At 48.0% G+C, this 13,085-nt stretch overlaps 1 protein-coding gene across 1 annotated transcript; it reads left to right on the top strand.

The window, feature by feature from the left end:
* Positions 1 to 1,260: 1,260 nt before the first annotated feature.
* Positions 1,261 to 9,899, top strand: HPX (hemopexin). The gene is made up of 10 exons (XM_008524127.2): positions 1,261 to 1,472; positions 1,618 to 1,682; positions 1,785 to 1,856; positions 2,033 to 2,154; positions 3,787 to 3,940; positions 4,616 to 4,828; positions 5,094 to 5,219; positions 9,081 to 9,211; positions 9,292 to 9,454; positions 9,573 to 9,899. The coding sequence occupies exons 1-10, from the start codon at positions 1,390 to 1,392 to the stop codon at positions 9,830 to 9,832; spliced, it is 1,389 nt and encodes a 462-aa protein (XP_008522349.2). The 5' UTR covers positions 1,261 to 1,389; the 3' UTR covers positions 9,833 to 9,899.
* Positions 9,900 to 13,085: the final 3,186 nt, after the last annotated feature.

Raw genomic sequence — 13,085 nt, 5'->3', positions numbered from 1 at the left:
CTATATCTGTCTTTAGATTGAGCAGTTGAGTCTCAGGTGGAAATGGGGCAGGCTTTGGGAGTGGCCCCAGGGAGTACTGAGTATAGCAGGTACTAGAGATGCAGGTGAGATCCCAGGGCTCGAGGAGGAGAGGGATGTGGGGCTGGGACATAGAGGGAAACAACCATAAGACGAAGGGCAGTGACAAGGGGACCTGTGACCCTCAATCACAGTATGCCTCCCATCATAACACACCCCAATTCCTGATATTCCCTTTACCCTAGAAGGAGGAAAATAGCCAGAAATGTGGCTGCAACTCTAGCAACACTAGTCAGAACTTGAAATCCATTTTTTTTTTCATTCAACGAATATGTGCTGAGCACCTATATTATGCCGGGTACTATTTTAGATGGACAGAACATGATAGTAAACAAGACAGGCAAAACAAAGCAAAGAAAAAAAGCAAGAAATAAGTAGATGAAATAATTTCAAGTTTTAATAAGTGACATAAAGGAAACAAGCGAGAGCCTGAAATGCCTAGATAAGGTGGTCAAGAAAGGCTTCATTGAAAGGATAGCATTTAAGCAAGAATGAGTTGTAAATATTGTGAAACCCCAGTTACAGTTCTATTTATTCTGTGATGGGTAAATAAAGCACTTTTCCCTTAAGGTGGAAATGATGAAGAAAGACTAATTACTAGCAGTGCCCTCTGGAAGAGAGACACTGCTTCCTGCCCCAATACTGTCAGCCCTTCCCTCCCAGACTTTCGCAAAGCTCTTTGCCAGTGGGGGTGGGGCCAGGGGTGGGACTTGGACATTTGATAACCCATCAAGGGCAAAGCTGAAGAGACTTAGGAATGCGCCAGAAAGGCCCTTGATGGAGCATGGAAAAGGTCGTTATCTGAGTATTTCTAAGTATGTTTCCATGTGTGTGTGGTTACTAAGTATACATAAGTATCAGTGTCTTTAGCTGTTTTAGCAGGGTTTGTCTCCTAGTACACAAAAGTGTTAGTTTCCTCTTCTTCTCTCCTCCCCTCATTGTAGAGGTAAATCCAACCACAAAAAGGTGATCCTCAATCAATCTGCCCCCTTCCTTGACCTTATGGGCACCCAGACCCATCACCAAGGTGATAAGAGTCACAGCTCGGCATCAATGGCTTGATCTAGTCAGTGCTCCAGGAAAGTCATTGAAGGGGGATGGGACCTCCTACTGGGAAAAGTTAGTCTTGGACTCAGCTCTCTGTCCAGACCCTGACCTTATTTGCATTGATGTAATCAGCCAATATTGGCGAAGTCCTGAGAGGCAGCTCATTCCCAGTAGGCTTAGAGGTAGAGGGTGGTGCTGCCACCATCTCTATATAGACAGATCAGCCAGGTGCCCAGAGCTGTCCTGTGGCCTCTCCAGCTCAGCATGGCTCCAGTGCTGGGAGGACCAGTTGCGCTGGGGTTGTTGGGCCTGTGCTGGTCTCTGGCCATTGCCAACCCTCTTCCTCCGTGAGTAAAGCTGGAATGGGAGAAGGACTGGGGTCTGGGCTAGGGTGGGATAGGGCCAGATTATAGGTCTGGGGCAAGTGTGGGATCAGCTAAGGGAGAGGGATTCGGCCCAGTGGACCCAGACAGCTGTGTGTCTTCTCTCTAGGGATAGTGCACCTGGGACCGGAGCTGAAGGTGGGAATGGGGTCAAGCAGGACCCAGACGTGATCGGTGAGGGCCTGACTCCCTGAGCCTGTCTATGTGTCTGGCTGTGTCTCTGCATTGTTCTATCTGACTGGTCTTTTATTTGCCATCTCCCCACCTCCACACCAGAACGCTGCTCAGATGGCTGGAGCTCTGATGCTACCACCCTGGATGAACATGGGGCCATGGTGTTTTTCAAAGGTAGGAGGGTCTGGGTTTGGGCACTGGGGACCTCAGACTTGGTCCCCTTCACTGAGGGGGTATCCATCTCTGGGAGATCTTAGGAAGTATCTAAGAGTATCACCCACAACTTCTCTGTAACTGTCTCAGTAGGACAGAGGTTATTCTGGGTCCCTCAGTGGGTGTGTATTTTTCAGGGGAGTTCATGTGGAAGAGTCCCAACTGGACCCGCGAATTAATCTCAGAGAGGTGGAAGAATTTCATTGGCCCTGCGGATGCTGCATTCCGCCGTAGTAATGACAGCGTCTTTCTGATCAAGGTACTGCTGGGCCAAGGTCAGGGCCTAGCCAGGAAGTGCTGGAATCAATACTAGAGACCCTCCCCCAAGTGGCCTTGGCATGGAGCCCTCACCAGTAGGTTCCAGGTTTCCTCCCACTGTGCCCTCCTTTCTGGGAAAAGCTCAGGTTAATGGAATGTGCTTGCATGTGGGCCTGGCAGGCACAGCATTCAGTGGCTATTCTTCGATCCTAATCTTCATCCAGAGCTCTCTGCTACGTCTCATGCTGTTGGCCAACCTTCCCTTCCTGGCAATTTCTTCCCTTACCTTCCATGACCCTGCATCAGGTTCTCTTCACATGGTGGCCAGGTTGTGCACAACACAATGGCACCTGGCCAAGGGGGAGAGTGGAGAATGAAACCCAGCCTATTGTGCTCACTGACGCCCATTTCCCTGGCTCAGTCTGGGTCTGCTCAGAGGAAGGGGTGCCTTCTAACTTGCACAAAAATGCTGTGTGGTTGGGTGGCCCTCAATGCCAGCCATGTTTTCCCTCCTGCCTCTTTTCCTGCTCTTCTCAGGCTTCTCCTCCTTGGCCGGTCCCTGAATGTTCCTGGGGGATCCATCCCAGCCCTTCTATCACCTCCTCGTGTGATCTCAACCACTGCCATGGCTCTGAGGACTTTATGTTGTGGGCGCCAGATCTGGATCTCTCACAGAGCTCCAGACATCTCTTTCCAATTTTGTAGCAGACATCTCTGACTTAAATGTTCCACAGGGACGTCAAATTCAGCATCCTCCAAACTGAACTTAGTATCTTCCTTACAAATCCACCCCTCCTCATGGGTTCCCTATCTCAGTAAGTGGCATCGCCACATGCTGGTTCCTGCAAGCTGGGTTCACATAGGTCTTGAGATCTGGCCTCTGGTTATCTTTTCACCTGCCCTGTGTGCCAGCCACACAAGACTACATATAGTTCTCTGAACACGCTCTGTACATGCTACTCCCTCTGGTAACACCCTGTCCACACTTGTCCACCTAGAAAATTCTGGCTCGGTTTTCAACTCTTGGCCCAGGTGCTTCCTCCTCTGTGAAGGCTTCGAGGGATTCTCTGGTAGACAGGCAGTCTCCCTACATCCCCAATGCACTTCACATGCTTCCACCTTGGTGGTTGCATGGCCAGGACTGTAGGAATCCTTTCTGCTTTTGTACAGTGAACTCCTTGAAGGAGGAGACAGAGTCTTGTCATCCTTTTATCCCGAGTGCCTCTCACAATACCTAGCACATAGCAGTCATTCAGCAACTTTCTTGAATGAATGAATAAATAGATAAATGAACAAATGAATGCATGAATGGATGGATGATTGTAGGATGACTATTTGTGGATGTTTGCCAAGACTGATGGTGTTGCTGATAAGTGTGCTATGGGAGTGTCTGGTTGTACACAGCCAGATGTGTGTGTGTTATAGTAATAGTGATGGGATTTGCACAATCTAACTGAAGGTATGTATTTGTGCAAGGGGACAGCACATTGTTGTCTACAGATGGATTGAGAGTGTATGGGGCTGCAGGAGAATATCATGTAAGTGCAATAGATCAAAGATGTTGTGGGTGAATGCAGAATGGCAGTATGAGAGGGGCAGTGCACAGTTAAAAACAAGGTGCTTTTCTATGCAGGGGGACAAAGTCTGGGTGTACCCTCCTGGGAAGAAGGAGAAAGGATATCCAAAGTTGCTCCAAGAGGAGTTTCCTGGAATCCCATCCCCACTGGATGCAGCTGTGGAATGTCACCGTGGAGAATGCCAAGATGAGGGCATCCTCTTCTTCAAAGGTCGGCCCAGACTGGAGTAATGGTGGGTTGGTGGTGATGGAGGTAGTGGTAGGGATGGTGGTGGTAGTGGAGTCACTCTATGGCTTCCCAAGGAAGGGAAGAAATAAAGAATCCAGTTATGTTCTAGAGGTCAAGTAGGGGAAGGAGAAGAAGTCATCCTGGGAAAGGTAATTGGGTATAACTCTGCTAAAAGTTCATTGTTCCTCATGACCCTTAGGACAAATCTATATTCTTTAGTCTGACATATAAGGTTCTCCATGACCAAGCCCCTATTGGCCCTCCAGTCTCACCTCTCAGCATACCCTTACATTGAATATGAAGCTCCAGAAATTCTGTGCTGTTCGGACACCCAATTTGCTTCATGCTTCAGACTTTCATCTCTCTGGAGTTCTATCTCCCTCTCTAGTCCACCTTATAACTCCTGCTTCAGATTTTAGTTTAAGTATCATCTTCTCCAGGAACTTTTCCATGACTCTCTCCACTGCCCTTGCTGAGCTGATCATCTGCAATTTGCTGCTGAATTTTATTGTATGATCACTCTCCTCAATTGTTTCCCTGCTGGGCTGTGAGCTCCATGTGGCCAGGACCATATCTGGCCCATCCTGGGGCCCAGTGCAAGCAAAAGGGAGAGTATAGCCTGGCTTCACTAAATGCTCATTGATTGATTGGATGAAGGTAACCGCACCTGGTTCTGGGACTTGGCTACGAGAACCACAAAGGAGCGTTTCTGGCTTGCTGTTCAGAATTGCTCCTCTGCCATGCGATGGCTCAACCGCTACTACTGCTTCTCGGGTAACAAGTTCCTGCGTTTCAACCCCGTCTCAGGAGAGGTACCTCCCAAGTACCCTCTGGATGTCCGAGACTACTTCATGCCCTGCCCTGGCAGAGGTAAGAAAGCTCCAGCCGCTGGGTCCTAGTGGAATTCGCCCACCTTCCCTGAGTTTGCAGACCTCATATGCCACAGCTCCCACCTTAACTGTGTGCTGCAACATCTTAGCCCTTGCCCTAGCCCCACTGCCATTCTGACTCTTCCCAGCTGTCCTTATATGGGGGAAGCCTACACCCCCACTAACCCAGCAGTCTCTTCCACCTCAGACCTCATTCTGACTTCTAGTCTCCTTCTGTGTTCCCCCTTGCCTATTTCTCCCCCCAGGCCACAGAAACAGGACTGGCCACGGGACTGGTACCCACCGTGGCTATGGGGCTTCGCGATGTAGCCCAGATCTAGCCTTGTCTGCATTGGTGTCTGACAACCATGGTGCCACCTACGCCTTCAGTGGTGAGAGATGCTCCCCGCCCCGACTTCCCAATTTCTGCCCTCCATACCTCCCATCTCTTTCACATGTGTCTTCCATCTCTGATACATTTCCTCCATTTTCATCACTGCATCCCTTATTTTGTCCCCTCGGTCCCCATCCTTAGCATCATTAGCATGCCATTTTTCATCCCTCATCTCCTCTGATGCATACACTGTTCAACTTTGTCTCCCATTGCCCAGGTCTATAACTTCATCCACCTGTCTGCCTTCTACTACCATCTGCTCCGTGTTCTGTGCCCTCTCTGGACCTCTCTGGGTCTCTATGAGGAGTCATATTCCCTCTGTTCTTGCATGTCTTGCCAGTTCCTCTGGCTCCCCCTGAGCTTATCCTCAGGAGCTCCACGTTTTTCCAGGTGCCTTGTTCCTATATTCAGGTTGTCAGGCACAGCACTACCTGGGGATCAGATGTTCCCATTGCTGAGAGCCATCGAGAAGTGTTGGGTCTCTTAGACCTTTAGGAGACAGCTTCACTAGTCCGAGGAGTTTTCTCCTCTGAGTGACTAGCTTGAGGAGGTTTCTCCTCTCCCCAGACCTGTGGGATTAATTGGTAAAGCCATCTAATGACACCCAGGGATGTTCTGGGGTTAGTCAGGCAGATGGTGATGAGTCTTGATCCACACTTGAGAACAGCTCCAAGAGAAGGATGAACAGCAACATTGTACTCAGCCTAAGATATTTGTATGATCAGATACAAATGTAAAATAGTGGTAAGAACATAGAGTAGTGAAAATTCTTTTTTACTCTTAACTCTTGAACAGATCTGATCGATATGGCTACCAAGATATAATGAAAAATACAGAGTCACAAGGAGAGCATATCCCCACAACAGGAATGCATGCTCTAATGAGAACATACATCCATGATGAAACACACCTATAGTGAAAATATCATGTATACTGAGAATATATGCCATGGTAAGAACACATAAGTATCAGAAGAACATGCAGCTATGGTGAGAGCATAGGACCATTGGGAGGACACACAGACAAAGTGAGATAGAGGTTGAGATAGAGATAGAGATAGATGGATGGATAGATAGATAGGTAGATAGATAGATAGATAGATAGATAGATAGATAGATAGATAAAACAGGGCCAGAGCAACCACACAGAAATGTCGAGAGAACACCCAGCCATGGAGAGACCACAGAACTTAAAGGCCATGTGACTATGACTAGAATGCAGCTGAACTCCTAAATTCAAAGCATTAGCTATGTTCCATAGCTGTTAAGAGAGTACCTAGACATAGAGAGAACACCATTACATTAAAAATATCCAGCTGAGGTGAGAACTCACTATCTTGGTGAAGACACCTGTGTGACCCAGCTACTCAGGGCTGGTCCTCCTCCTCTCATGAATTTTTCTCTTCCCTCTACCTCATAGCTTCTTATCCATTCTTTCTGCTTTTTCACAACTTTGATTTCACATGGACCAATGTGTCCTCTCCACCTTCTCTCTATTCATGATCTTTCAACCTCAGGTCCAACTGATAACTGCCTCAGTTGCTCTCTTTTTCCTAGTCGGATTTCCAGAGAGGGAATCTGACTGACTTAGTCCATATTTTTATTCCAGACCACATTAAAGAGCTTTCTGGTCAGCCTATGCATTGGCTGTTGATGAATTGGAGACTCATCACTTATTTCCCCTGCGCAAGGAACAGCATAGCTCTGATCCTCAAAATAGGGGCCATGAGCAGGGCAGTTTCAGCAAGATGGGAAGGTAAATATGCAGTCACCATGACATGCCCAGTAAACAGCTAAAAAGAGAACTTGTGGCTGCAGTGAGAATGCCAGCTACTTATTCAACAAATACTTACTGAGCACCTGATAGGCACTAGGCATTGTTCTACACACTGGGATTACAGTAGTCAAGATGGCAGACGAGACACCTGCCCTCACAAAGCCTGCTAGGGAGAGAGGACACTAAGAAAGAGAAAAAAAGGAAAGAGAATACTTTCAGGTAGTATTAATAGCTGTGAAGTGTTCTGGGAACATCAGAATGTTTCTTATGCTCAAATACCACTTGGAGCTAGTAGTACAAATGGATTTAAAAGTTGTTGTTTTTAAATACAAAATAAAAAATGTTAACTGTCAAAAAAAAACCTGTGAAGAAACTAAGACAAGATAATTGCATAGAAGTGAGGAGAATGAGGGGCCCTTTCTCTGAAGAGATTATTTTTGAGCTGAGGTTTCAGTGATAAAAAGGAACTAGCCACATAAAACACTGGAGGAAAAGCATTTTAGGGAGGATGGACAGCAAATACTTTGAGGAATCAGGAGAGGAGGCCAGTGTGGCTGAAGAATAGCAAAGGAGCAGGTGAGTGGCTTGAAAAGAGGGAGGCAGGGACCAGATTGCATAGGCCTGGTATGGATTTTCAACTGTAAACGGAAGCCCAGAAGGGGTCTTGAGTAGGGCTGTGATATGTTCTGACTTATTTTTTTAAAGATCATTCTGGCTTCTGTGGAATGTAAGTCACAGAGATACAGCTGTGTCAGCACGATCCAGCTAGTAGTTTGGCAGTTTCTGGATTAGAGGTAGTGACACCTTGGACTAGGATAATAACAGAGGGGTGTTGAGAAGTCCTCATGATATCTTTTGGAGGTCAAGCCAATGGCAATCACCAATGGATTGGATATTGGTCAGAGTGGGTAAAGGAATAGACGGATTTCAAGAATGCCTTAGCTTTTGGGGGCTGAGCACCCAGGTGACTGGTAGTTCTTTTCTCTAAAATTAGAAAAGACTAGGGAAGGAGAAGGGGTGTGTGTGTGTGTGTGTGTGTGTGTGTGTGTGTATTTGGTGGTGGCAGAAACCAGTTTGGACATGTTAGGTTTTTGGTGCTGAATGATCCCAACTGGACATGGTAGGCAGTTGAGTTTGAGCCTGATACTCAGAGGAGAGGAGAGGAGAGGTCCATCAGGGCTGAAGAGAACAGATTGAAAGTCATCAGCATGTATATGGAATTTAAAGCCCTGGACTAGGAGAAATCACCAAGAGAGTGAGTGTAGATAGAGAAGAGGCCCAAACTAGGGGATTCCAATACTAGATATCAGGCTGAAGAGAAGAGTAGACAAAAAGATAAGAAGAATGCTGGAAGAATCTGGTATCATGGGAGGAAAGATCCAAAAAGATATTTAAAGAAGGGAGTCATGAGAAGTCAAACACTGCTGAGAGGTAGACAAAGATGAAGACAGAGAATTGACCATTAGATTTGGCAAGTTGGAGGATACTGGTGACCTTGAAAGGAACACTTTCAATGGAGGAGGGAAACAGAAGCGTAAGTGAAGTAGGTTGAGGAAGAAAAGGTAAATGGGGGCTTAGATAATTCCTTTAATAAGTCGTTATGAAAAGAGAAGAGAATTAAGGGCACTGGTCTGGCTAGCCCTCCCCCCACCACCCCACTCTCCTGCCACCCCAAGGGATTAGCGAGCAGGCAGTGTGAGAACCTCAGTGGGAGCTCACTGGGGTGCTTGCCTTTGAGCTTATAGCCACTATATCTCATTATCTATAGCAACTCTGCACGTGGACATCTGAGACATATAGGGAGCCCCCACCAAACTCCATGACACTGACCTTACCTGGCAACTTGGCCACGGTTCTCCATGCTTTCCCTTCTGTCAGGCTCCTACTGACTCCGGTTCTAATCAGGTCACAATGCCCAACTTTGCCAAACATGTCCTGCTCTACTCCCTCTCACCTGGCCTCTTCCCTCTTGGTCTCTGGTTGCATTCTCTTCCTCTCAGGACCCATCCCTGAACCTGTCACTTGCCTTTTCACTGCCCTGCCTTTTACCACCAGCACTTGAGGTGCCTCTGATACTCCACAGAGTCTCACCACTGGCGCCTGGACACCAGCAAGGATGGGTGGCATAGCTGGCCCATTGACCATCAGTGGCCCAAGGGTCCTTCAACAGTGGATGCTGCCTTTTCCTGGGATGATAAACTCTATCTGATCCAGGTGTGTGTTGGGAGCGAGGCTTGAGATAGAGACTGAGGAGATATCCAACTCTGTGCTGATTCATGTTCTTTGTCCACCAGGGCACTCAGGTATATATCTTCGTGACGAAGGGAGGCCATACCCTAGTAGATGGTTATCCAAAGCGGCTGGAGAAGGAGCTCGGGAGCCCTCATGGGATCAGCCTTGAGACTGTGGACGCAGCCTTTATGTGTCCTGGGTCTTCTCGGCTCCACGTTATGGCAGGTGAGGAGAGTCTGGGTGCTAAGGCTTGTTCTGATACTTCTCCATGGCATAGGTCCTCAAAGGGCATGAGAAGGGCTAGGTCAGGATGCCCATGTTATGTTTGGTGCCTTCTTCCCAGGACGGCGGCTGTGGTGGCTGGACCTGAAGTCAGGAGCTGCAGCCACGTGGACAGAGCTTCCTTGGCCCCACGAGAAGGTTGACGGGGCCCTGTGTGTGGAAAAGTCCCTCGGCCCTCACTCATGTTCTGCCAACGGTCTCGGCTTGTACCTCATCCAAGGCCCCAATTTGTACTGCTACAGTGATGTGGAGAAACTGAATGCAGCCAAAGCCCTTCCCAAGCCCCAGAGAATGAACAGCCTCCTGGGCTGCCATAATTGAGAGGGCCTGGCCCGGCCCTTTCTCCCCATTTTCCTTACAATAAAGCCAGAGTGTTTCTTTGCTTGAATCAAGGGGACTGGTTATGGAATAATCTCACTTCTTTCTTTGAATTTAGACGCTAATAACATCTCTTTTGAGGCTCTCAAGCTCAAATGAGGCTGCAGGAGGCAAGGGAGGGGAAGGCTGAGGGACAAACCTCATTTCTGCACAGATGATTCCAAAATCCAGATCATAAACTGGCTTCTTCTGGACTACGTACACATAAAGGGAAACGGAGGACTGAAGGAAGGGGAAGGAACTGCTGTGTTCACCCAGCAAGTAAGAGGCAGACCCAGCCTGCTAATAACTGACCACAGCTTGGCCCCAAGTCCTCAGGAAAATAGGGCTGGGGACAGCTGTGCGTGAGTAAAGTGGATTAGCTCAGAGTTGCCGTGGAGGGCCATGGGGGCCCTCAAATTGTGGTTCCAGGTGGTTCAGGCAGCACCACACCAGAAGACGAGGCTTCTGTTGCCATGAGTTAGGCATAACAAGTGGAGAGAAGTTGAGTTGGGGAAACGACACCCCTGTGTGTCGGAGACAAGCTGGGGAAAGGGCAGAAGGAATGATTCAGGGGCCTGGCACCATGAAACACATTTGCAGAACACAGCTCCAGGGGAGTCCTGCTGGCTACCCTTCAGTCCCCTGGGTATCTGCGCCATCTAGACCAGTGAATGTTGTCTTGGTGGTGGTTGCAGCGGTTGGTTCTTTTCTGGTCATAAACTGACCAAATCTTTAGCTCCAAACTTACTGACAATCATTTGACTGGGGAATGGGCCTGGACTAATCTCTATGGGCAGCTGGGTCTCAGGTGAGACCCTTTTCCTCTTCTACCTTTCCAACCTAGCTGAAATTGAAGATTTGTTTGCTTGTTTATTTTAGGCTCAAAAAATAGCCTCAGACTCTAGCAGGGGGCTCTCACTCTGAGCTTCCATATCCTGGCCTCGATGACCTCTTCCATAAAATGGGTATAATACTACCCACTTCCCAATGGCAATGAATATGGACTCAAACCCATCCCTTGGATTCACTCAGGAAGGGGCCCTGGAAGTAGACCCAAACTTTCCCCTGTGGGCTTATCTGGTTTAGGGTCAGCCCCTCCTGACCTGGTGGTCCCTTGCTTTGTGTGGCTTTGGTGGGTAGAATAGTAGACTGACAAGCTCCACCTGCCATACGGGGTGTTGCACTGGGAGGCCAGTCCACAGAATGGCTCCTGAGAGGCACCTGGCCCCTCTGGTTCAGGAGAACTGCCTAAGGTTCCTTCACCAGCCTCAACAGCTAGGAGGGGAGGCAGGGGATGAATCTGGGCCTCTTAGATCAGGATCCACCCAGGACTTGAGGTTGGCTGGGCTAGGAACATAGGTTAGGGGCCAGGCACTATGGCTGTGGTGTCCACTCCTAAGAAGTATCTTGAGCTTTCCCTTTCATCCATGATGGTGTCTGGATGGTTCTTCTCACGGAGTTGGCTGCCCCTCCTTCAGTCTGAGTGGTGAGGACAAGGCCAAAATCTCAAATCCAGACCTTATTTGGTCCATGTACGACATCTGGGGCCATCACTGCATCATGCCAGGGAGACTAGAGATGTCTAAACAGTTATCCAGAAACTCTGGTACTCAAGGTTAACTCCCTCCTCTCTGTTGAAAGAGCAGTACTAACTCTCTGCTTTCTTCTCTTCTCCCATCTGCTCTGTTACAGGGAAGCCTCTAACTTGTCTCCAAGAAACTTCTAGAAAAGGTCCAACTGATGCTTCTTTCATCCTCACTTAGCACCTCCTATGTGCAGGGCAGTGTGTCAGGCAATGGAGTAACAAGATGAATCAGACAGGCCCTGCCCTCAACAATCTGCCACTCTATCACAGTTAGGAGGGGAACACAGACAAGGCATCACATAAATGCAATAAAGTGACATAGACATTAAGATGGAAGACCGTATGTACAAAGGAGAGTGGAGCCAGCAATATCTGGGATGGAGAGGGAGTTAGGAAAGGCTTCATACATGACATAACACTTGAGCTTAATTTTCAAAAGATGAGTGGAATGTATGCAATTCCTTTAGCAAATATATATTCACTGCCTACTATGCACTACCATGCCAGTGAGCAGGACAGGCAGAGGAGGCAACACGAGCAAAGAAAAGCCAGAGGAGAAGAGATAGGCAGGAGTGGGAGCTATAACTCCTCAGCAGGGCTGAGTACAGGGGACGAGTGAGGGGCTGGTGGGATGAGACTAGAGAAGGAGGCAGGGGCTTCTTGGCTCATGGTGGGCTTCCATATCAGGCTAGGAAGCATGGATTTTGTCTATCTTTGGGGGCAATGAAGATCTACTGAGGCATTTTAGACAAGGGAGTGAGGTGATAAGACTTACATTTTAGAAAGATTACTCTGATTGTTGCAGACTGGATACTGGGGGAAAAGAGACCACAGTGGATGTGAGGAGGTTAGTGCTGTGTTCCAGGTGGTAAATCATGGAGGTCTGGACACTAGGTGGCAATGGAGATGAAAAGCAGCAGGCAGATTAAAAAATATTTAGAAGACAGTCTATAGGACTTGCTAATAGATTGGATAGGGAGGGTGAGGGAGAGTGAGGAATCTTACCTCAAAACTGCTCCATGGTTCCTTTTTCCCACTCATCATTGTGCCTCTTCTTCCCAAACTTTCCATGATGCCCTCTTGAATTCACACTCCATGGTTAATAAGCTTCTCTACATTCTTTACACGCTCCATGGTAAATACATATCTCTATCTCTTTACCTCCAGTTTTAATTGAGACCAGCTCTACCCCAGGGCCCCTCTTCCTTTCCCTGTAGCTGTCCAAATGGATGGGAAGCAGTGTATCCACATTGGCATGGCTCTCACACATGTCTGTACCATTTCCCTTCCTCTTTCTATGCAGGTTAAATTCCTCCTCCTTTGGCCTCATGCAAGTGAGCCATACCATTCTTATGGCCATCATCTATCAACCCATGTCCTCTCAGTTGCTGAAGTCCCTACTTCAGCTACCCAATTAGTATGGCCAAACTCTGACCCTAGTCATTATTCACAATTGCTCTACCTGTGAAGAAATTCCTCAAATTCCAACATCCCACTTGTGACCACAACCTCTTATCCTGGTCCTTCTGCCTCTCTCACAATTTCTTTCTCGTGCTTCTGCTGTTTTTTACAGAGATGTTTGGTCCCTTTATTATCTCCCAGTGCTCCATTCCCTAAAAGCCAGTCTTT

The sequence above is a fragment of the Equus przewalskii genome, chromosome 6, assembly GCF_037783145.1.
Source record: "Equus przewalskii isolate Varuska chromosome 6, EquPr2, whole genome shotgun sequence".
Taxonomy (NCBI): Eukaryota; Metazoa; Chordata; class Mammalia; order Perissodactyla; family Equidae; genus Equus; species Equus przewalskii.
This window is presented reverse-complemented; position numbering and strand designations above follow the sequence as displayed.